A 24770-nucleotide genomic window follows, 5' to 3' on the forward strand; every position below is an offset into this window, starting at 1 on the left:
GGGTGCCGTGTGCACTGACGTCACGTGGCCGGTCCTGGGGTGGGGGGGGTGGCGTGTGCGCCGACGTCACGTGGCCGGTCCTGGGGGGGGGGCGTGTGCGCCGACGTCACGTGGCCTGTTGTGGGGGGGGGGGGTTGGCGCGTGTGCGCCGACGTCACGTGGCCGGTCCTGGGGGGGGCGTGTGCGCCGACGTCACGTGGCCGGTCCTGGGGGGGGGGGGGCGTGTGCGCCGACGTCACGTGGCCGGTCCTGGGGGGGGGGGGCGTGTGCGCCGACGTCACGTGGCCGTTCCTGGGGTGGGGGGGGCGTGTGCGCCGACGTCACGTGGCCGGTCCTGGGGGGGGCGTGTGCGCCGACGTCACGTGGTCGGTCCTGGGGGGGGGGGCGTGTGCGCCGACGTCACGTGGCCTGTCCTGGGGGGGGGGGCGTGTGCGCCGACGTCACGTGGCCGGTCCTGAGGGGGGGGGCGTGTGCGCCGACGTCACGTGGCCGGTCCTGGGGGGGGGGCGTGTGCGCCGACATCACGTGGCCTGTTGTGGGGGGGGGGTGGCGCGTGTGCGCCGACGTCACGTGGCCGGTCCTGGGGGCCCCTGTGCGCCGGTGTCTCCCTGGCGGCGTTGGGGCTGTATGTGCATGTCAGCAGAATTCACCTCCTCTCCTGATGGCTCGAGTCCCTGAGCTACTTTATTTATTTCCACAATCACATTAGGTGTTACATTAATGAAGTAGTTTTCCCCAGAAGACCTTTCCTTCGGAAGAAGCCAGAGGCGGATGCCCTGAGTGGACACCCCCAGGACGGGCAGCTGCCTGTCCGCTTCCTGAAAGCTGTGCCCCTGACCCGGGCGCGCCTTCAGCTCTGACGCCAGGGCGCCCGCCCGCGGCGGGGCACACGGAGAGCCTCCCGCGGCTCCGGAACTCTGCACGTGTGCGCTCCCAGCTCGCGGCTGGTGAGGCTGTCCTGGTCGTTACGCAGGAAACCCGCTCCTTCACGAGCACAGAGGAGGGCTTCGGAGGCAGCGCTTCCCTCTTCAGCGCGGGTCAAGTGGTTTCTGCCCTGACGCGAGTTGCTGGGCTTCCTGAACTGGCTCTCGGCACATGTGTTTTCAATGTGCGCCGCCGGCTGAAACATCTTTGCTCGACTTCTGGGGAGGCAGCAGGACAGTGTGTGTTCCCGCCCGTGTGCGGCCGTGTCTGCACGTCCACACGCAGTCATCACGGGGGCACGCTGATGGGCCCTAATCCGCTTTCACAGCCTCGTGAGAGATCGCACCGCGCCTGGTGTGGCGGCGTCTGAAAGCGCTCCGCACCTGCGGAGAGATGCGCCTGCCCGTCCGGCTCTTGGATCTAGCGCGTTATCGCACCTCTGCTCGTTACCCGGTGTCCTCCTTGTCGGCAGAAAGCCCCCGTGACAGACGCTGAGCGCCGGGGACGTGAGGGGGAGGTTGCTCTGTGACACCCGAGTGAAGAGGCACAAGCCGAACGGACAGTCCCTTTCTCCACCCCGGACGACACACGGGGCTGGATTCCACAGCCATGTCTCGCTCATAGCGCAGCTCAGAGCAGACCCCAGGAAGCTGCGTGCTGCTGTTTGTGACTCACCTATTTATAAGGCCTCACCTCCGATGTATCCAGGGCCTTTTGGAAATTTTGCAGGAAACAATCATGGCCATGACTCTCTCCTCTCAAGATTTCCATTTATTAATCTGTATGTTATTCTAGTGTTGATTTTTTAATCATTGTAGGCATTTCTGTGCTTTAAATTGAAGCCACTATACAGTCTCATTTCTATTCTTCATAAACATATCATGTCCAACGGTTTGAGCTTTTGACCTGATCATAACTGTGTGAACTCCTAGATACAGATAAACTGTGGATTTGGTACTTCATAAGAACCACCTGCACCCTTTAATGTTAAAATTTAAGTCCATTACAAGGAGACTAAAATCTTGACACTTTTGGAATAAGAGGTAACTACCCCGATGAAATGTCTCCTATGCTCTCTCAAGAGGAACCGCCCACTTAGAATTCACACATCAGGGACTTTCCTGGTGGCCAGTGACTAAGACTCCACACTCCCAAAGAAAGGGTCCCAGGTTCAACCCCTGGCCAGGGAACTAGATCCTGCATTCCACAACTGAAAAAAAACAAAAACACAAAACAAAACCCACCAAGTGCTGCAACTAAGACCTGGAGCAGACAAATAAATATTTTAAAAAAACTCAGACGTCAGACTTCGTGAGCCGAGACCTGGGCCAGCCCCCAGCAGCGTGAGCTGCTGACCACAGGGTCTCGGTCCACAGCTGACTGCCCCTGAGTACAGGGTCCCTCTCCTGCCGTGAAACTGACGCAGTCGCCCAGCCGGCCGAGCGGTAGGCTCGAGCGGTAGGCTCGCTCTTCATCTGTGTGACGGAGCTTGTGGTTCGGAGGCCCCCAGAAGCCTTCTGTGAGGTGGTTTTAGTGCAGATATGGAGAAAGGGACACAGAGGACGAGACGTTTGGATGGCATCACCAACTCGATGGACATAAGTTTGAGTAAACTCTGGGAGATTTTGAAGGACAGGGAAGCCTTGCGTGCTGCAGGATTGCAAAGAGTTGGACATGACTGAGCAACTGAACAACAGAAACAAAAAAAAGCGATGCCCCAAGTCTGGCTCTGCGGAGCCGTAAACGCTTGGAGCCACAGAACGTCTTTAACCACCGGCTCCTTAAAAGCACGGAATTCTAGCTGAGGAATTATTACTTGATTACATGCTAATACTGTCCAAGGGCCACCATCACTGTTAAGAAAGTCCTTCACTAACCCAAATAACTTCTGTTTTCTCTCAAAGGTGCACTTATCTTGAAACTGAAATAGCGGATCCTCAGTGTCTTCTGTGAAGTGTCCCGTCCTTGCTCTGTGGCTCTCGCTGAGCTCCCGCCTCCCAGAGGGCGGCCGAGCCCCGCCCCCGCGCTTCGTGCTCACAGGCAGGGGGGCGTGGCTCTGCCGTTTGCCAAGCAGGCCCAGCTAGTGATGGCTAGAGTGTCCCCACGGGGCCTCTTTACCTTACATTTTGCCCTGGAATGTGCATCCCAGCTGAAACAGGATGAATACCAAGCAGAAACATAGAAGCACTGTTTTCAATAACCCCCCCTTCTAGAAACCAGGTGCTGACAAGCTGCACGTGCAGAGAAGTTGAGATGAAACAGCGAATATTTGCATCTTTTTATTTTCAGCTTTCTCTCCGGGATCACAATAATCTTTGGCTGGTTCTCCCCTCATCAGTCTTTCCCCACAGTCACTAGCCTGTTTTCAAAGTTCTTACAAATGAACTCAGTGCCGGACGGCCCTTCAGGATGTCAGCCGGGCGACCTCGCACATGGGGGCGCGTCTCGTGACCCCCAGCAAGGCCACTGTCCGGGGTCTCTCTAGAGCGGCTGCATTTTGAGAGCTAAACATAATCTGAAAAGCATTTATTAACCACCACTGAGGACACAGTCCCAGTGCTCACACACGGAGATCCTGCGAAGGCCTCTTCGGTATGGAAAGGCGTCTGCTCTTACTGCCCCGCAGACGCGGAAGCTGCTTTTCTCCCTGGTGGTGAAATGAGAGAACTGGGGGACATTATCCGCCAGACCTGCTCTGCATACACTCAGATGCCCCCCACACGTGAGGGTGGGATTCCACTCTCTCCTCAGCTTATCCCTTCCTGCCCTACCCTCAGGGATTAGAGAGAGAGAGAGAGAGAGAGAGTGTTAGCTTTGGCCGTGATCTTCAGGTCGCTGTCCTTGTCTGCTTCATTTCCTTTGGAGCAGTGATTGACCGCCGCTGAGGCGCCGAAGCAGAGCTGTCCACGGGCCTCACCCACCCTCTCCTGGCCCGGTGGCCTGCCCTCGCAGGACCACAGGCTGTGCCAGGCGTCGGGGCACCGCTCTTTGCCAATCGCCCGCTTCTTTCCTGTGCTCCCCATTTCCTCGAGACTGGTTGCCTCCGGTTATATGTCCACACCCCCAGATAGGGCTTCTCCTTTTCCTTTTCTTGAACATCTGCAGTACTGAGAGCTCGTGCTGGACCCATGGGTGCTGGTGATGCAGGAAGCGTTGCTGGCTGGATGGCTGGACAGTCTGCTTCGGGCCATTTCTGCGTCTCCACTGTGTGACTTTGCCCAATCAATTAACGTCTTTCATGCATTGTTTCCTCTTGGGTGAAAGAGAGACCGTCCTGCTGCTGATTTACTCTATGAGTTTATTGTGAGGATCAGATGACAGAGTGTGGGGGTGTTTACAAAGCCTGTCTCTCTGGAACCGGGGGCCTTTGGGCCTCAGAAACTGGGTGAGTGGCCTCATTAGTGCAGGTTAACAGCAGCTGCCCCCTATTGACCTGCTTCTATGGCTGGCCATTGTTACAGGCACTTTGCACTCATTTTCTCATTTGTTTGTTGAAAGCCTGCAGAAGAGGGTTTGCAGCCCTCGTATTACAGGCTGAAGGGCTTGCTCGGCATCCTGGACATGAGGCGGCAGAGCTGGAGTCCTGCCCAGCCTGTCCACGCCAGGGCCCCTTACTGTCCCTGGGGAGGGAGAGGTGCCATGGTCTCCGTGGGATGTGGGGTCTGACTCTCTGGCAGCTGAGGGGTCTACTGTAATCCTATTTTCATGCTTAGATATCTGAGCTCCAGAAGAATCAAGTGTTTGACTGCCGGCAGACAGGTGTCCTAACATATGAGGTATAAGCCGTCAGTGAGTTTCAAAAGCAACTGTGTCTCATAAACTTTCGTTTATGTGGGCTTCCCTGGTGGCTCAAACGGTTGAGAATTCGCCTGCACTGCAGGAGACTTGGGTTCCATCCCTGGGTTGGAAGGTCCCCTGGAGAAGGGAACAGCGACCCAGTGCAGTATTCTTGCCTGCGGAACTCCATGGACGGGGGAGCCTGGCTACAGTCCACGGGGTCACAAGAGTCAGACACAACTGAGCGACTAACACTTTCACTTATTTGATAACAGTGTGTTTTACGTATGCGTCTCGTGAAGCAATGGACAATGTAAGTCAAAGCCCAATGCTGCAGACTCTTGCTTCTTCCTTTATTGCTGTGGCAGCTTTATTTCTTAAAGGATCATCGTTTCAAAACTTTTTTCAGAACAGTTCATTGGGGCTTCTGGTGAAGTGATCTCCCTTCATCAAGAAGACGTCCTGGACGCTTCTGATGAGTTGACTCCTTCTTGCTTTCCCTTTCCGGGTGTAAGTTCCGCTTCCATGATCCGTGGCTGGCTCTCAAGACAGGAAGGCGAGTTTGACTTCATAAGCCGACAGCTAGCATTTGTTCCGTGTCCGCCGTTTACAAAGAGGGCACTGTTCACCGCGTCGTCTCGGCCCCAGAGCTGGTCACCATCCCAGGGCTTGCGCCCGGACGTGGGAGCTGCCGTCTGGAGCGCCCGGGCTGGGCTGACGCGGGCAGAGGCACCGGTCACTGGCCTTGCTGCGTGGCAGCGCCACCCCGGCTCCCTGGCGTCCCACTCAGCTTCCCAGCCCGGCCTCACTGTGGCCTCAGCGAGCGTGTGAGTGTGAGATGAGTGGAAGCTGCGGTGTGTCCTCTGTGAGTCAGGGATGTCTAAGCCAGTGTCCACAGACGGCCTTCCTGGGACGTCTGTGAATCTCCTAAAACCTTGGGCAGAAGCGTGCACCATGCAGACTCACACATGCCTGCATTTCCGAGAAGAAGGCATCTTCCTCATTTTTCATCACATCCTCAAAGGGGTTCATGACCCCAGTAAAGTCAATAATCACTGCTTTAAAAAATGAAACAGCCCCAAATCTTAAGATTTTATTTACCATTCATAACAAGAGATAGAAATCATCAGAACGTTAGGGTTAACCTCTGTGTTACTTAAAGGGTATCAACATTTCATGTCTGAGCTAATCGAATTTGGTTTGTTAGAGCTTAAAACTAATGAGGTTGACACTTGGGTTTCAACCTTCCAATTGGCGAATTCTTAGCTCAGTCCCGGGGCCGCGGATATCACTGAGTCCTACCGGCATCTTGAAAATGCCTGTGATGGGTGTAAATGCCAGGGAATTACAGTGCATCCATCGGCAATTGGCTGAAGCAGAAGGTTCCAAGATGAGCACCCACATTTGAGTTCTGTAATGTTTTATTGGTCATATGTTATCGACAGGCCACATTGTACCTTTTCTAGAGTGATCCTTCCAATTAAATTTTTTAGAAGCAAATGATGAAATGTCATCCTTGCCCTTTTGCACGTCTTATTAATTATACTATCATTCTAAATATTTACAATGCATTCTTTCAAATATTTGTAGATATAAGAGAAAGCACATCTCTATGACAGTATATGCCTTGCTAAATTGACATTAGATATTCCCATGTTTACACACTTACATATGGTTAATGGCTCATGTTACCTAGTAAAGCTGTTTCCCGATTTAAAAGATAGTGAAAGGATGAAGTCCTGAAATGTTTATTTTTTACCCCAGGATCTTACTGCTTCATGGAGTCACACACAAACAGGCTGAATACTTATTTTAACACCCCCAAACCCACATTGAAGCTTATTTGGGAAGCTAAGGTCTGGTCAGCTGAGGTCGCACTGGACCCTCGGCGTGGCCGCTGTGGCCGCCGGTGACCTCCGTCCCGGGGAGGCGCGCGGAATGCAAGCACGGTTTCTGCAGCAGCTCAGAGCCGGGATTAACTTGGATCAGCTTGTCTTCTGCTTTTAATGGAATTCCGTCCCTGTACTTTCGTGTTTGGAGGAGAGTCCAGGCTGTCTCAGGCTCACTGCCCTCAGGCTTCCCTGACCTCTGGGGGGCGGGGGGGTGCACGAAACATTCCTGAGAAACTGGAGCGCGGAGGCCCCCAGAGACTTTGCAGAGAAACTCACTCCAGACTTGCTGCCAGACACTCGAGTCCCCTTTCAGCACTTGCCTGACGTCTCTGTCAGCCCGTCTGGCTCCTCGGGGAGGTCAGTCTGGGGGCCGGGAGAGGTGGCCGCTCCCCGAGGCCAGGGGCCCGGACGGGTCTTCGGTCTCTGCCATCCACCGTCTGACGTCCGTCCACGGAGGTGGGAAGAGCGTGGGGAGGCAGGGCTGCAGTTTGCAAGTCATTTTCTTTTCTCTTAACCCTCAATTTAAATTAGATGAATTGGTGTTTTTATTCCTCAAATAATGAATTCACTGATTTGGGGTGGATGAAATTGAAGGGTTGTTGGCCGTGGGTTTTTTTATAGGACCTCTGCGACTAATTATTTTGTAATGATATTAGCTATCGTACAAAGGATGTTTTCTCTTGTACATTTAATGAAATTTGGGGCAAGGGGGTTTGGGAAATATGTTTCTGGTTTTAAAATTATATTCTCTTCGTGGTTTACATTTCCTATATGATGGATTTCAGAAAACGTGGGGAACAAGGGCACTCTATACTGTAAACAAACCGAGAAGCCACATTTCTTGGCTTGTCCATTGTTTTCCATGAACTGAGTGCAACTGAGTGTGCGCGGGAGTGGTCGTGTGGGAGAGTCTGCAGCTCCTGGCTGGACAGGACACCCACGTCGGATCCTCGGGAAAAAGTACGCCTTTCGGGGTCCTTCCCGCCCACTCCAGAGCTGGGTTGTGACTGGGCCTTGTTTGGTCCAGGCGACGTTTATTTTTTTTTTTTAACTAGCGTTTAAAATTAGTCTTTTTTTTTTATTTTAACAAAAGTGTCAGTTTTTTGCATTTCAGGTGTACCGCTTCTCTTATAAACCCAGAAGACCTGGCAAGACTGGTTCCACATCCCATATGGGAACCACCTTCTTCCCGGAAGTGTCCTGGCCCTTTCTGCAGGTCACCAGGGTGCCTCCCCCGCCAAGCAGTGCCCCTGAAGTCTCTGGAGGGGTGAACCTCTGGACTCTTTCTCCGGTGCTGTGTTAAAAAAGAGAGATCACTCTGCCAAGTAAAGTGCTCTGTTCACTGGAAAGCCCTTCCTAGCTTTTGTATAAAAGCAGATGCTTGAATATTACAATCACGGCTTCACTGACCTGCCTCATGCTTCTCAGGGTGCCCGGACAGACGCCCTCCTTGTAGACGGACCTGGGCCCCCCAGCAAGCCCATCCCTCATCATCTGAAATGTCTCTTTGAACAGTTTCCTTATCACCAAAACCCAAGACAAATTTCCCAGCTCTCAAAGGTTCTGTGATCTTTACTGCTTTTCAGTTTCCAGTGATTCAAGACACAGTAGCTTGGGCTTCCCAAACTACCTGCCTTCTCTGCCAAAAAAATTAATCACGGAACGAAGCATGTTGCTGTGCTCAGAGGGGGCTGTGTCTAGCAAATGTTCAGGTTCTGCGCAGAGAGCCCCTTCATAGAGACAGGATCCTTCAGATTAACACCTACCCCCATCCCCATCATCTTCATAAAGTGAGGCAAGTCTGGCCTGTCTGACCCACGAGACGGAGGACGCGTGCCTGTGACGTCTAAAGAGCATCAATAATGAGGGGACCCAGCGGTGTCTGGGAGGACCCCTCATGTCCAGGCTGGAGAGTGGGGAAGGAGAAGGGTCCCACGTTGACCCTGAGATGGGCCTCTCCGAGCCCCTCACGTCCTGGCTGAGTCCTGGGCTGGCCTGTGCCTGGAGCAGCAGGGCCCAGGCTTCCCCCAGGCCAGGGGCTGTGGTGAGTGCTGGGGGGCTGGCCCGGGGTGTTCTCAGGGAACCGCTCGCTGGTCAATCAGTCCCTGAGGGTTCACCCAGACGGGGCAGCCTGGGTGGACGCTGGCCCCGGGTCAGGAAGTCTGCCCCTCCGTCCTTCCGCAACCGTGACCTTCAAAAGGTCACTCTCAGCCGTTTTTGTTTTCTCCATCTATAAAATACGACAGTGAAGTTAATGTTCTCTCAGAGAAGCTCTGGGGAGATTCTGCTATCTTCCTGGAAACGATGGCAGATGGACGATTCTTGGGGCTCTGCCTTGGTCCCCTTCTGGGCCTGCCTCTCCAGTTGGGGGGCTTCTCAGACCCGCCTTACTACTCCGGGCCCACCAGTTCTGCCCCAGCCTCACCTGGTCCCCCTACCACCCCAGGAGGAGGGGTGGAGCAGGTGGGAGCTCTTTATGCCAAAATAAACGGTGAAGTTTGGAGATGTTTAGACCAAGATACTTAGGATGATGCGACAGTAAAGATGGCATCAGACTTATCGTTATGCTTTACTGGGAGCTCAGCATCCCAGCGCACACTTTCCAGTTAACTGCTCTGTCTTAAAAGGCTTGTTTTAAGATTTCATTTTGTTAAAATCTTCTAATCATGCCTCAGTTTAGGCTCTATTTATAGGCTTTTCTATTTCATTGAGAAATGTTGGAAAAACATCTGTTTTTCTCTCAACAACTGTTGACAACTCGGGAATAGTATTACACCCAGGAGTACACACCATGATGTATGAAGCTAACTCTGTAGAAGAAACGAGTTCAAGCGCCCCTGAAATATCTACCTGTGTAGCAGATTTATTTGCCTAAAATAGCAAAGCTCACATATAAGACAAACACATAAATTACCAGGATTTTTATGCTCTTTCAAAACTTACATAGCCAACCTGCCTTGGGCAAGGACTCAGAAATTCTTAAGGGTAGAAATGTTGAAACCACAGATTCCATTCTAAAGCACATCTTTGAAAAGGATGAGTGCTCTGAAGAAGGCTGTGTTCTCATGCCAGGACTGATAACAGGCCATGGGATTGTCACGTCGTATCTGGGAGATCGTCACGGGTCACTGATCTCTTAGGCGTCAGCCCGGGAAGTTTCCTCCAGTGACATCAGCCTTTGCCCTGCTGGTAGCATCTCGTGGATCACAAAGTGCTTTCAAGAGGTGCTCTGATGGGAGCCCGAGGCCCTGGAACGCGTGGGAAGCCTCAGCAGGAAGTCGGTGACATGTCTGACATGACGAGCCCGGAGTCTAGGACTTCTGCCCGCATTCTTCCCACCCCATAACCTTGGCCCTGGCCTTCATGGCCCGTTTCCCTGTGACACTCTCCCTGGGGGGACGCGTGATGGTGTCAGGCCTTCACGTCCTGCCGTCTGCGGTGGCGGGAGGGTCTCTCCTGGGGGGCTCACCGCACAGGCTTGGCTTGTAGAACTGCCCCCCCCCAGCCCCCATGACAGGGTGACGGCCGATCGTGGAAGGGATCCTTGGCCCCCGCGCCCGGCACCGCTGGGAGCCAGGGTGCTGTTCTCTCTCTTCCCTTCGTCCTTGCCCTCCACCTCCAGCAGCAGGAGGAGCTGGTATCAGCGGGGGCTGGCCCTGCTCCCCCGACCCCCCGCGGGCAGCGGGGCCACCACGAAACAGGGGTCTCTGCTGAAGCAGGGGGCAGCCCCCACGGGTGACACGTTCCCAGCCAGGGGACACCACTCACGCTTGGAGGCAAAGGCCCCAGACTGTGCCTTTTCTCAGGGTCCTAACCTAACACGGAGTCAGAGATGGAGGTGACTGGTACCCCGAGACGCTGCTGCTGGCCCCTGGTGGGGGTGGGCTGTGCCAGCCTGGCTGGGATGTCACGCTGCCCCGCAGTAAGGAGCCTTGCCCGTCCATGCCCCTGCGAGAGCCTATGCTCATGTCCCTTCCCGTCCCGTGTGGCCTGGAGTCGGGCACTCAGAGGCGCGGGGCGGGGGTGGGATAGTGGTCCTTGCAGCCCACCCCCTGTCTCTGCCTGCCCCAGGCCGGGGGGGCTGCCCACGGGGGACGCGATTCCCCCCCCTGCCGGGGGAGACAGGCCTCCTTGGAGGCAGTTCACTGAGGCCTCATCTCACTCGCGTGGGCTTCTCACTGGCCTCTGACCGGAATTTCATCTTCTTCTCTGAACCACTGTGCCACCTGGGAAGCCCTGTCACCCTCGAGCCTTCACTGTGGCTGACGGGGGAGGGCAGGGTGGGAAGGGCTCCTTGTCCACTGTCGGGTCCGGGGGTCCTGCTCAAGCAGCACCCTGGTGTGTCTCAGAGCTCTGACCTCCCATCGCCTCGCCACACTGGCTTTCCCTGTGACTTCAGGAGGAGTTCCGTAGCAACAGGAACTGGAGGCTGCATGTGGTTTGAGCAGAAAGTGCCACTGTCACACTGGCCCCTTTGCCAGAGCCGTGATAGGTGACTTCATGTTCTGCCCACACACATGATCCTGCTTGAAAGTCAGCAGCCTCTTAATTTATGATCCAGCCTCTTACATTGATTTATGATTTTTGGAGCAAATGTTCAATAACTGTTCTTGTATCGACAACTTTGATTTTAAAAACAAAACTATCAGCATTATCTAGTGTGTCATAGGGAAGAAAAACGTCTAGGGGATCATTTCAGATTGAGTTCTGAGATGTTATCAGTGGCCAGCTTTCTGAACAGGCTCCGTCCGTGGTGAGAGCAGGGCGGTGAAGACGCTGCACGTCTGTGCACGACCAGCGGGCTCAGTTGGTCCCGAGGACCCGGCCTGTCGCGCGTCTTCCTGGGAAGGGGTTCATCCTGGGGTAACGTCTGCCTTCCGTAAACACCACCCCAAGTGCCTCCTTCTCGGAAAGTTGGGCCGAGGGAGCCAGCACAGATTTCCACCCCCACCCCGTCCCCCCAGAGCCTGGCGTCATGAGCCCTTCTGATCAATGAGAACATTGTGGAGGCTGTTGCAGGCCGATGAGCTTGCTCTTCTGCAAGCCAGCACCTGACTTGAAAGGCTGGTCTGGTCTCTGCGGCAGAGCGCGGCCTCGCTGCCGTCCTGGCTCCCGCCCCGGGCCCGCGCTCCCGACGCAGCGGCCCAGCCCGCAGTTTCGTGGTGAGTAAGCCGTGGCCGGACCCGCGCTCCGGTGAGAGGCACTGCGCCTTTCCTGTCAGAACCGCTGTGCCCAGACCCTGAGTGGGAAGGAGGAAAGAATGGAATTGAAACCCGTCAAATAACTGGTCGGGGGCTCTTCAAGTCTGAAGAGACTGGAAACTCGGTGGCCCTGTTCTCCTAAATAACTGGGATGAATGCACACGGTTACAGGCCGTCGAGCATCTAAGCATGAGATGATGCAGAAACGCATGACTTAGGGAAAGCTGCCCATGTGTTTCTCAGCTCATTGTTAAAGCGCGCTGTGTTTCTTGGCTTTTCGGTAATTGGTGGATATGGTTTGTATTTTAATTCATGTCAGGCTCTTAGAATTTCCTCTTGAAATTTTTGTCTTCCTCCTTGAAAACTTTCTGTTTCATTTTCAGGGAAATGGAATCCTTAGGTCTTACTGTTGAAATATAGTTTTGCTGTTTCTGACAATGCTTTTAATTTCATCAGTTGCAGGGTAAATAAGCCATTGTGCAGTTGGAAAAAAAAAAATTGGCAGAAAGGCAGAATATGTTAAAGACTCTTGCCTTTCATTGCTGGGGAGATTTCCCAACTGGAGTGTCTCTGCTTTATTTTGCCTCTGGCTAACATCTGAAGATCAGTCATAGAGCTCCATGCAAATACTTTCATGTATTAGAAGAACAATATTTTGACACTCATTGACACAGCAAAAAAATACAACACTAAATTAGTGTTCAGGAAGACAGTGCAGACATTGTTCATTCATATGAAATGAATGTGAAAATGTTGTGTTAACAGAAAAGATGGCCCCATGGCCCTTACCGACAGCGTTTGCCGGGAGAACCACCTCTGGCGTTTCACAGGATCCCACAACTTTTTCTTCTTAATCCTGGATCTTGAGTAGTCATTGAAACTTGTCAGATAACTGAAAATTTTAGTCACCAAGAAATAAAAGTTTGTTCTCCAGAATCTGGTAATTTGAGTTAAGCTTCTCTAAGAGGTTTATATTGATTTGATACTACGGGGTAGGGGGGGCGAATTTTAGAATTTTTAACTACTCGATATGTTAACTGTCTTGAAAATATTAATTCAATTTATCAAAGACCTGATATTCCAGATTTCATTTAAAGTTATAAAGACTCAAAAAAAAAAAATCTCCTGTCACTATGTGTTTTTAAAGTAATCAAACCTTTAGGAATTCTCTTGATTTTTTTTCTTTTTTAATTTGGAGAACATTAAGGAGCTTTTTGCTTAATTTTCAACAGTGTCGTGGGAGTGTCATCTGTAAACTATTGGGTCTTTTTATCCAGTGGAATCTCTCTCCTCCCGTGTCACTCAGCTCCAATATGACTGTCACAAGAAATGTTTTCTTAAATGTAACTGGCTTCCCTTCCTATCTCTTTCAATCAAGGACGTTACTGAGTCAGCATCTAGAAAATAATTATAACAGAACATTGTGCTCATGGGCAGGACCGAGTTAAGAAGAGTGACCTGACCTCCCAGAAAAACAAGGCTTACGTACTGTGTGTGTTAGGGTGTTCTTATATTTAGCAACCAAAAGTTAAAGACAGGATGATTAAATCTAAATCAATGCATCATAGCTTCAGGAGTGCTGAGGGGAGGGTAGCCTTTACGTTGAAATCCTGAGTTTTGTGAATCGGAGCATTGTGGGACCCATGTTTGAAGTGAGTTTCGATCAGTGAGGTGGCCAGGCCGCCGTCCTCCGTTAGGAGGATGCGGTGAGTGCTGGGCGGGTCCCCGGGACGCTGGACAGGCAGGCGCTGAAGTCCTGGCGTGAAGGGGCAGACAGGTGCCGGTTCTGGGGCCCATCCCGAGGTGCGCCCCCAGCTCCCCGCCCCTGCTGGCCGTCACCCTTCGGTCCTCCTGGGCGTGTGGTGTCCTCCCCGCGGGTCCTGGGCCGGATGCCCCCCGAGCGCTGAGTACCGCCCCCCGCGTGGCCGCCCCCCCCACCCAGGGGCTGGGCCCCGTCTTCGTCACAGCCTGTGCCTGGGGGCCGGAGGCCAGCTCAGAGAGTCCAGGGGTGGGGCAGTCGTCCGGGGGTGGTGGGCGCCTCCCAGGCCTGGTCAGGGGGCCCCTTGCCGAGCCCCCCAGGCCTGTGGCTCCCCCACCCCCGCGTCTCACCTCTGGGTCTCCCACCCCGGGCCTTGGCGCTCCTGCCCCAGGCCCCCCAGCCTCAGCCAGCTGCTGACACCAGCACAGCCGGGCATCTGTGGTACCCAGGGCCGGCCACGCAGGCTCTGGGTCCCTGGACACAGGTTTTTCTGAGGCCCTGACTGACCTAGAATGAGTCCATCTCCATCACTGATAAGGGCTGGGAGAAAGGCAGAGCCCAGGACAGCGCCCCGGCCGCATGCCCCTCTATCTGGAGCCGCGGGCTGTGGGCTTGCTTAGGACAGAGGGTGAGGAAGCCCCCATGCCCGGAAGCTCCCTGGAGTTGACACTTGGAAGCCCTGCCCTGAACCAAATGTCGACCTGCTGAAGCTGTTTCCTGCGTAAAGCGTGGCCGGCCCTGAGCCCGGCAGGGCGTCGACCGTGTCTGCCCGCCCTGCCCGCCCTCCCCGCCCTGCGCGCTCGATGCCCGGCACTTCGCGGGCCCCCGTGAGCACTTGTGGACGGGAGGGTTGGGTCCCCGGCTGGGTGCACAGAGGCCCACGCGGGGCTCCTCGCAGCCACCCGCAATGTTTCCACAGGAATGCGTGTGGGAGGGGCGTGCACCCGGAGGAGGAATGAACGGGGCCGAAGCCTCTCATCCCGCCTCCAGCCAAACCGGCTGTGTGGCTTCAGCTGGGTCACACCGCCTCTGCTCTCAGCCGCTCTCCCACCTTCTAAACGAGTTGAATGAAATGGCGGTACCTCGAGGTCCCTTCCAGCTGTGCAAGTCTGTGGCTCTGACTAACAGAATCCACCTCCACTCTCCCCTCCTGGAGAGGAGCTGACGCCTCCCAGACACCAGGAACCCTTACCAGCTACCCAGTCAGCGTCATCATCACGGCAAACCATTGTCCTTGAGCACTCACTCTGTCCCAGCCCCTGTTCCCGGCACTTTTCATGAAAGTGAAAAGTGAAAGTCACTCAGTCGTGTCCGACTCTTTGCGACCCCACAGGCTCTACAGACCATGGGGTTCTCCAGGCCAGAATGCTGGAGCGGGTAGCCTTTCCCTCCTCCAGGGGATCGTCCCAACCCAGGGATCAAACCCCAGTCTCCCGCATTGCAGGCGGATTTTTACCAGCTGAGCCACAAGGGATATTAACTAATTTATTCCTAAAAAGAGCACTCTGAAGTCGGCACCATTGTTCTCATTTTTCGGAAGCACTGGAAGGTTAGGGAACTTTTCAGAAGTTATCCAGTGAGGCCTGGAATTGGCGTCTTACTCAGGTGGTCTGACTCCACGTCTGAGCCCCTCGACTAGCCCCCGTTCTCCTTGTGGTTCCCACACGGCACTGGCAGCCTCCCCGGAACCTGTTAAAGGACAGGTGTTCGGGCCGCAGGGCCAGCCTTGCGGGGGCTGGTGGAGGCCCGCAGGGCACACGGGCCCCTTCCAGGTGACTCTGAGGCACCAGATTTGCTTCGAGGGGCCAGCCTCCTCTCAGCTCCCAGCGCCATCGCCTATCGGGGTCCTCTGGGTCTTCACTCCCTGCCGCCCCCACTGGGCGGGTGGGGGGGGAATCACTGCCCGTCTGACACTCACGACGCAAGCTTTCACGTGTCAGATGGGCGTAAGCCGGGAGCTATGGGACGGCTTTTCAAGGTCTGTCTTCACCGGTGAGGTCACTCCAGGAAGAGGCAGGCGGCGTGGAGGCCGAGACGAGGGCGGGCCGAGAGGGCAGTCCTGCAGCTGTGCAGGGCGGGGCGGCCGCCTCCCCGGCCCTGGGGCCGAGCAGCAGGACACGGCACTGCCCACCGAGCCCTCCCCCCTCCTGGGACGGCGCGGGCGCCCGCCAGGCCCCCGGGTCCCTGAGCACGTGAGCGGTGCCTGTCTGAGCTCAGGTGTGCCGTGAACCCGGTAGGAGTGCCACGCCTCCCTGTGTAGAAAAATAGCGTAAGGTATCGTGAGGGTATTCTACGTTGAAATGACAGGGTCCTGCGTTTGGGCATTCTGAGACGCTGAGATCAGCTTTATGTTTTCCTCTTTTTCGGTGCAGCTCATAGAAAACGCTGAGTTGCCTGTGTGGCTTATGTCACGCTGCTGTTGGGGAGGCACAGTTTTAAGGAAACTGAACTTGTAAAGAAAGTGCAACCTGCATTTCCCTAATGCACGTACCCTGATGTGTTTATAGGGTTTAGTTACCAGTGACGATGCTTATCGGGGTGGCGAGGCTCATGCCTGCCATTCATGGGTGCCCAGGACCAGCCCAGAAGCTGGATTCCAGAGGTCGGAGTCAGCCGAGGGGCAGGGCCCGGTGGTCAGGACGGGCTGGAGGGGAAGGTCACAGGGAAGTCAGGGCTGGCTTCTGCATGGGAGCCACGGGCAGCCGGGGCAGCTGGCGGGTGGCCATGGGTGTGGAGTCACTTCCTGCCCCAAGCCCACAGCTCGTGGCGGCCACACTGAGCCAGGAGTGGGTTTGGGTGGCTCGCTGGACGTGCGCGTGGGAGCAGGTAATTGGAAGCACCTGTACAGGTAGGCGGCTGGGCTCCAGGAAACAGCACTTCTGGGAAGCGTGTTGTGACAGTCCCGGAGCCTGGGCCGGGCCGCCAAGCCCAAATCCCGGGCTCCTGTCCCTCTCGGGGGCCTGACAGGTGTTAAAGGTAAACAGCGCTGAGCCGAGACGCTGAAGCAGAGGCAGCGATGCTGCCGTCAAAGGCAAGCACGGAATTCCACCGCGGTGCTGAAACCACCAGCTGAAGCTCCGGTCATCGCAGGACTGGCCTCTCACCCCGAGCCCTCTCACTGCCGACTCCTCACAGCGGTGTTTCCCCTTTGCTGGCTTTGGGTTGAGTTTGTCCACGAGTGGGGGGACGCTCGGTCACCCCAGGCCAAGGCCTCACGAGACCGGAGGAGGCCTTGCAGCTTCTGTTTTCTGAGGAGGTAGGGGCCAGACTGGCCGGGAGGCCATGGAGGCAGGTGCAGGAGAGCGGGCGCGTCCAGCATGGGGACCAGGCGGTCAGGCCACTCGGCCGGCAGCCCAGGAGCAGGGTGGAGCCACTGCCCCACGTCCCCCCGATGCCGGACTCCGAGTCCCTAGCAGTAAGAAGGATCAAGCCCGAGTGTGGGGGTGGCTTGGTGAGCAGCTCGGGACCAGGGTGACAGCGTTTGTGCATCTTCCGTCGTGGTTCTTTCCTACGCGGAAGGGTAGGGGCCCCGAGCACAGCCTGACGCGCCCCGAGCGTGCTGTCCTGGGCCTGCACACCCGGCTGTTGGGTTTCCTCAGCTTACTCTTCAGTCCTGAAAGCCCCACAGAATGATGTTACCTGTGGTTCAGGTCAGTTCAGTTCAGTTCAGTGGCTCAGTCGAATCCAACTCTTTGCAACCCCATGGACTGCAGCACGCCAGGCCTCCCTGTCCATCACCAACTCCCAGAGTTTATTCAAACTCATGTCCATTGAGTCGGTGATGCCATCCAACTGTCTCATCCTCTGCCGTCCCCTTCTCCTCCCACCTTCAATCTTTCCCAGCATCAGGGTCTTTTCCAGTGAGTCAGTTCTTTGAATCAGGTGGCTAGGGTACTCGAGTTTCAGCTTCAGCACCAGTCCTTTCAATGAATATTCAGGACTGATCTCCTTTAGGATGGACTGGTTGGATCTCCTTGCAGTCTGACGGACTCTCAAGAGTCTTCTCCAACACCACAGTTCAAAAGCATCAATTCTTCTGCGCTCAGCTTCCTTTATAGTCTAACTGTCATATCCATACATGACTACTGGAAAAACCTTAGCTTTAACTAGATGGACCTTTGTTGGCAAAGTAGTGTCTCTGCTTTTTAATATGCTGTCTAGGTTGGTCATAGCTTTTCTTCCAAGGATTAAGTGTCTTTGAATTTCATGGCTGAAATCACCATCTGCCATGATTTTGGAGCCCAGAAAAATAAAGTCTCTCACTGTTTCCTTTGTTTCCCCATCTATTTGCCATGAAGTGATAAGACTGGACGCCATGATCTTCGTTTTTTTGAAAGTTGAGCTTTAAGCCAACTTTTTCACTCTCCTTGTTTAGTTTCATCAAGAGGCTCTTTAGTTTTGCGTCGCTGTCTACCATAAGGGTTATGGAGGGTTAGAGAACATCGATATCAATGCCCACTGTTTCCTGCCAGAGATACCAGGTTCCCTGTTGGGCCGGGCCTCCTGGCCGAGGGTGCAGACTGATCACGGTCGGGCTGCCCGGTGGCCATGCTCCCCAGCCCAGAGCTGGGAAGAGAGGGCAGGTGTGCCCCTGGCAGGGAGCGTGGTGGTTCCGGAGAGAGTGTCTCTGGAGAACCTTGATGCGGGCAGCAGGCCCACCCTGCGCTTTTCTGCTCTTTCTCATGCGGTTCTGCAGCAAATAATAAAAGTGGGAAAGGGGAGTGGCCTGGGGATGGGGTTGCGGGGGAGTACGAGGACCCAACAGGCAGGCGGGTATGCACGCTGACTGCAGGCAGCAGCGTCAGAGGAAAATACCGGGATTCAGAGGAACTGCAGGCAGCAGAGTCTGGTTCTGTTTGCTAGAGGCCAGGGTGGACGGACAAGCGTCCACGGGCCAGTCGCCGGTGTTGTAGCATTGCAGACGCACGGATCTGTCCCTGAGCTGTCGGCGCCGCTCAGAGCTCGGGCCGCAGAGCTGAGTGGCTGTGGTGCAGCCTGTGGCTCAGAAACCTCAAGTGTTTACTCTCTGGCCCTTTAAGGAAGTGTTTGCAGATTCCACACTTCAAGGAAATAAATGAAATAAAATAAATGAAAGAGCTAAGCTTGAAGTAGTCAGGAGCAACATGGACAAGAGAGAAAATCACGCAAGACATTGAAGCCACATTAGACAGAAAATGTTAAATAGATGTTATTGGAAACAATCAGAGGAGCAAGCAGAAGGAAATCAGATAAAAGCATACGGAAAAGAACAAGCATGAGCGTGACCGGGCAGCGTGTAACAGACCTGAGCACAGAGAAGAGATGCAGCACGTGCATAATCGGTGTGCCCGGGAAAACAGATGAAATGTCCTCGGAGACCAGTGGAGAAGTAGCCGTGTTACCGGGCTCTGCGTGTGCAGAGAGCAGACAGTGTTCCAGAAAAGCGGGGTCAGCGTGACTCCCGGAGGACTCGGGGGGCCAGGCTGCCGTTCCCCCGCCTCGGACCTCGCAGGCCCGTCGGCGGGGCTGGAACAAAGGCCAGAGCAGGGCAGGCGCTGGCCCGGCCCAGTTGAGAGCGCCGGTCCCAGCGCTGAAAGACACGTTCACAGCGAGACCTGGAGGGCCTTCTAAGTCTGTTCCATTATGTTTGGTGTTTTTTAAAATTTATGATCTAATGATTTTTTTCCTGTCTAGTGAGTCTGTATCTTTAAAATGTCTAAAAAACCCTTAATCAAAGGACTCCACAAGCCTCAGTCTTTTTGCCCAGGAAGAAATTACTAGACTGAGCTTTTGATTTTATGCCAAATGATTCTCTCAAAATAGTTGTATTTGTAAGTTGTATTTGTTCCCCAACAATGTCAGAGTAAGCGGGCTCCCCGGCCCTGGGGTAGCCCTCCAGCCTACCCCTGTGGGTCCCACAAACGTAAGACCCAGCCTCACGCAGGACTCCTTGAGGTCCTGGTTCAAGCTAAGAACACCAGGCTATCGTCATGGGGACAGCTCCTGAGTGAGCTTGAAGAAAAAGCTTGTGACTAGTTCCACACTTAGAACACTTTATGGGGAGTTTTATCTCCATTTGTTCAAACACCTCTGGTTTTTATTAGAAATAGCACGTGGACTTTCTCCCCTACTTCATGTATATGTGTGTGTGTATGTGTATACATGCGTGTATATTTGTAGGTGTGTGTGTATGTTTAGACCGTTTCCATGACGGTAGCCCGTGCAGCACCCCACACAAGTGCAGGGCTGAAATGGCAGCAGTCCACTGGACATAGTTAAACATAACCTTGATTAACACATCTTGTTATTCATGGATGACAACTCGGTTAATAAGTGTCCGTGGTTTGGATGCCGAGCCGGAGGTTAACAGCGAGGTGGGCGCAGTCCTCAAACCCAGGTTTTGAGGACAAACACACCCGGTGCTCTGGAGGGCATGTGCGGATTCGGGCCGCCGGCCAGCTGTGCGATGCACTCTGGCTGTTCTCCTCCACTGGCCCAGCTGGGAGCCGCCGAGCCCCGCACCCGGGGAGGCGGGGGCCCCGCTGCGGGACTTCCGCATCCGTGACCCCAATGGTCCACAAGCAGGCGTGGGAGAGGAGGGCTTTAGGGTTTTTTTTTTCTTTGAAACTTTTTTAAATCAGAGTTTTATTTTGACTTCTCTAATCAGATTTGTAAAACAGCTAGGTTAATTGTATGGTTACAAGAAAACACACGTCCAAATGGAGCGAATATCTATAACCACATAGATCTGGCTCTCCGATGTCAGTGCTGTGGGTCAGGCCTCCAGGACCCCATGTGCCTTAAAAGCGAGACGGATGTGAGATGCGGCTGGACAATGGCAGGACCAGTTGCCGTTAAGAGACGGTTCTCTGCCGAGGAATTTCAAGCCTTGGTGCCTCCCTGCACCGGCTGTCTTTCCTCCCCGTGGGATGGGTGAAAAAATGAGAAGCAGGCGAAGTTTTCCTTTGCCCTGGTGATCAGGTCCGGGCGGAGGTGATGAGTGTGTGGGGACTTGGGTACGTCCGTCGTATCCACACAGGGCCCCTCGTGCCTGGGGAGATGGGGCTGGACCCTGACGTCTGAAGCCTGTGTTCTCTGGAGCGTTTCTGCGTCGGAAGCCACAGCCGGATCATGGGTCACTCCTCCTGCCGGTGATCAGGAAGGTGCGTGGAGGTGGACCCTGCTCAACCAGCTCGTCCGTCCGGGGAGAAGTGAATCAGATTAGCCTGCCCAGCTGTGTGCGGAGGTGGGGCCGTCGCTTCCCACTCGGGCCCTCGAGCCGAGCTGGGCGAGCCTCCCTGCGGGCCGCCCGCCGCGGATGGGGGCAGAGCGCTGGCCCCGGCCGCTCCAGACACGAGCTCGCTCGCCTTCTGACCCGGGTGTCACCCGGCCTCCATCACCAGTCAAGGACCATCCGTTATACTCGGTGGAAATTCAGACAAAGCCCTTTCCCTCTGTTAAGACCAGTAAACTGCTCAGGAACAAGAAATAAATCTGGAGTTGTATATCCTTTCCCTTCCCCTTCCCAGACTACAGTCTGGGACAGTATGAACTTTACAGGAAATGCCTAGAAGTTGGCGGGTCAGAGGCCGTGGGTGGTCTGATGGAAAAGAAGGGGCAGATTCTTGGTGTTCGGTCCAGCGAGAGGGAGAGGCTCCTGGCGACCCCAAGTTCCCGGCAGGGACAAACGCACCCCAGGAGCTGGTACCGGTGCTTCACATGATCTAGCCGCAGCCAGTCACCGTGTTCTCCTTTTATATTTAGCTGTCCATCCTTTCTTTCACATGATTCAAAATATGATTTTTTTTAAACCAGTTGAGCCCAACATAGTGTTCAAAAGAAATAAAATAAGCCGAGCAGTCCTGAAAGACCCATTTGAGATGTTATTTTTAGAATGGAAATTTGAGTAAAACACACTTAAGTATATACACTAATCCCTCAGAAAAACGTTCAAATAGAAATTCTAGCCAGAAGCATAATTTGATTTTTCCTAAAAACTTTGAAAGTATTTTGAAGAAAGCCACAACATACGTGTGCATGTGTGTGTGCGCGTGTGTGTGTGCGTGTGCGCCCCGGCGCGTGTGTGTTTGGGGGGCATGTGCAGCCGCCTCCCGATGAAGCCAGCGTGCTGGGCCATGGCTCCAGAGAGAGCCGGGAGACCCCTGCGTCAGGGTGCAGAGAGAGGGCTCCCAGGCTGAGGAGGAGGGCAGGCCTCCCGGGAGGCTCCTGCAGGACAGATACCAGGAGGCCCCGGCCTCTGCGGGTGCCCACGAGCGGGGCGCCCCCTGAGGAGCGGACAGCCAGGGTGTGGGGCCACGGTCCGACACTGCGGGGGCCACCGAAGCTCAGGCTTCCCAGGCCAGGAGTACCATCGCGATGAAGAGAAGAGCTTGCGTTCTGTGCCTTTTAAAAACCAGTCAAGCTTTATTATTAAAATAACTCGTGTAAAATTTTTGAAGTGTTACAACTGGGACTTCCCTCATGCTCAAGTGGCTCTGAGCTCCTAATGCAGGGGGGCTCAGGTTCGATCCGTGGTCAGGGAAGGAGACCCCACATGTCTCAAATAAGACGCAGTGCAGCCAAATAAATAAAACTAAGATTTTTAAAAGTCTTGCAGCTGAGTTCATTAACTATAGGACAACGTGAAACCGCCGGTCTTCTGCAGTCTGTGACTGTGAGCAGAGCCCTCTCCTGCAGGACGACCTCATCGGGCGCATCCCTGCGTCCCTGACCCGGGCTGCCGCCATTCCCCGCGTTCCGCCACACGAGCCGCAGCGCCACGGCGTGTGACATGGCCAGAAGTCGCATCTGCTCTAGGACAAAAATGCGATTGAAGATGGTCCTGAAGTAAACCCAAAATGCAAAATAGTCGCACGAAAAAGTTTCGCGTACAGGAGAAATAAGCATGATTGTATTTTTTTTAGGAGGCTGCCATAAGTTCAGATGGATAAAGAGGAACTAAAGTTTGTTGACTGCATTTTCTAAAAGAGAATAAGCTGCTCCGCTGACCTCAGAAATGTATTTTTCAGCTTATCTAATAGCAGCCAGGGAGACACCAACCAAGTTTTCTTTAAATGTGAAGGAAGAGTTCAGTGTGCCTGCTAGTGGGGACTGTGTTCTAAGGGGGTGCCGGTTGCTTTTACCTGTTTTATTTAAAATGGGGGTGCCAGGGCACTCAGGGCCGATGCACTGGACAACCCAGCAGATTGGGATGGGGAGGGAGTTGGAGAGGGTTCGGGATGGGGGACACATGTACGCCCGTGTCTGATTCATGTCAATGTATGGCAAAAACCACAATATTGTATAGTAGTTAGCCTCCAATTAAAATAAATAAATAAATTTTTTAAAAAAACCATGGATGCAAGTGATGAAAAAATTGATTTTTAAAAAATGTATTGAGGTGTGGTTGATTTACGTTTTATTAGATTCAGGTATACAGCAAGGTGGCTCAGTTACGCACGTACCTCTGTGTGTGTGTGCATGCATGTGTGTGCACACTCATGTGTGCGTGTGTGTGTGTGCATGTGTGTGCATGTGTGCGCATGTGCACACGCGTGTGCATGTGTGTATGTGTGTGCGTGTGTGCATGTGTGTGCGTATGTGTGCACGTGCATGTGTGCATGCGTGTATATGTGTGCATGTGTGCGTGTGCGTGCGTGTGTGCACATGTGTGTGTGCACATGTGCACACGCGTGTGCATGTGTGCGTGTGTGCGTGTGTGCATGTGTGCATGCGTGCGTGCGTGCATGCGTGTGTGTGTGTGTGTCCAGGCTTCTCTGGGGCTGGGTGTGAGGGTCCCTGCTGAGCTGGGGATGCGCCTGGCGCCCTGCCCGTCCCGGGGGCAGGGAGCAGCTCTCTCACGCTCCGCCTCTCTCCGCAGGCCATGTGGCTCATGCTGCAGAAGGACGAGCCTGAGGACTTCGTGATCGCCACGGGGGAGGTCCACAGCGTGCGGGAGTTCGTGGAGAAGTCGTTTCTGCACATCGGGAAGACCATCGTGTGAGTGCGCCCTGCGGGCGTCCGTCAGGCGCGGCTGCCCTTGCGCCTGCCTGCGGTCTGCCTCTCCCTCTGCCCTTCCAGAGCAGGAAGCAGGCGCTTTGTCCTGCTGGCGGTCCCTGTCACATGCAGGTCACCACCCAGGCTCAGTCTTTCGGGAGTTTATTTTATCTTTTTAATTTTTAAATATGTTTTTAAGCTCTTTAATTTTTAACTTCAAATTTTGTATCATGGTTTATACATGCTTTACTGGGATTTTACTGTCGCTAATGCCTCTGAACAGTTCAATGTGAGAACGTTATACAATCTGTTTGTAATACTTTCACTATATATTTTAAATTTTTGAAACCACAAAAATTTATAGGACAGTTTCAAATGTATTACCAGCAAAACCCTTTTCTCTGAAGCACTGAGAGTGGGCTGCTGACCTGAGGCCCCATCCCCGTGGACCTTGTGTGTTCTCCCCGTGAACAGTGGCGCTGCCGAACGTGGGCGCAGCGTGGCCAGGAGATCCCCCTGGCTCGTGGGCAGCGTCCCGGCCGTGGGTCTCTCTGAGATCCGTAACTCCGCGAGCACTACCCCTTACACCAGAACAACCCACCCACTTCACCCACTGGTTGATTACACAAATTTTGAAGTCAAATTTTTTTGGAAGATTTGGGGGCAGTCCGTCACTATAGACGGAAGACTCTTTTCCGGTGACTGTCCTTTTGAGGTAGGACATATATAACGTGCATGCATGCTTAGTCGCTCAGTCGTGTCTGACTCTGGGACCCCATGGACTGTGGCCCCCCAGGCTCCTCTGTCCATGGGATTCTCCAGGCAAGAACACTGGAGTGGGTAGCCATGCCCTTCTCCAGGGGATCTTCCCAACCCAGGGGTCGAACCCATGTTTCTTATATCTCCTGCATTGGCAGGTGTGTTCTTTGCCACTAGCACCATCTGGGAATCCCATGTATCGCATAAAGTTTACCATTCTCATCATTTTGGGGCATGCCAGTTGGCGGCATTAAGTACATTCACAGTTGATGCAACCAACAGCACCACCCACAGAACCCTTTCATCTCCCTAAGCTGAAACTGTCTCCATTAAACACTAGCTCTCCACCCCTCCCCCAGCCCCAGCAATGAAAATTCTGCTTTCAGTCTCCGAGTTGGATGATCCCAGGGACCTCGTGTAAGTCGAACGGCACAGTTTCTTTCCTTCTGTGATGGGCTCAGCTCACTGAACCTGATGTCCTCA

General features: G+C 54.1%; 1 protein-coding gene across 1 annotated transcript in view; it reads left to right on the forward strand.

Moving 5' to 3' along the window:
* Positions 1 to 24770, forward strand: part of GMDS (GDP-mannose 4,6-dehydratase) — a 435146-nt gene that overhangs the window by 339036 nt on the left and 71340 nt on the right. Inside the window, exon 8 of the mRNA XM_065912734.1 lies at positions 23413 to 23531. Within this exon, the coding sequence (XP_065768806.1) occupies positions 23413 to 23531 (119 nt within the window). The remainder of the gene's footprint in view (positions 1 to 23412; positions 23532 to 24770) is intronic.

The sequence above is a fragment of the Muntiacus reevesi genome, chromosome 20 (genome assembly GCF_963930625.1).
Source record: "Muntiacus reevesi chromosome 20, mMunRee1.1, whole genome shotgun sequence".
In the NCBI taxonomy this organism is placed as follows: Eukaryota; Metazoa; Chordata; class Mammalia; order Artiodactyla; family Cervidae; genus Muntiacus; species Muntiacus reevesi.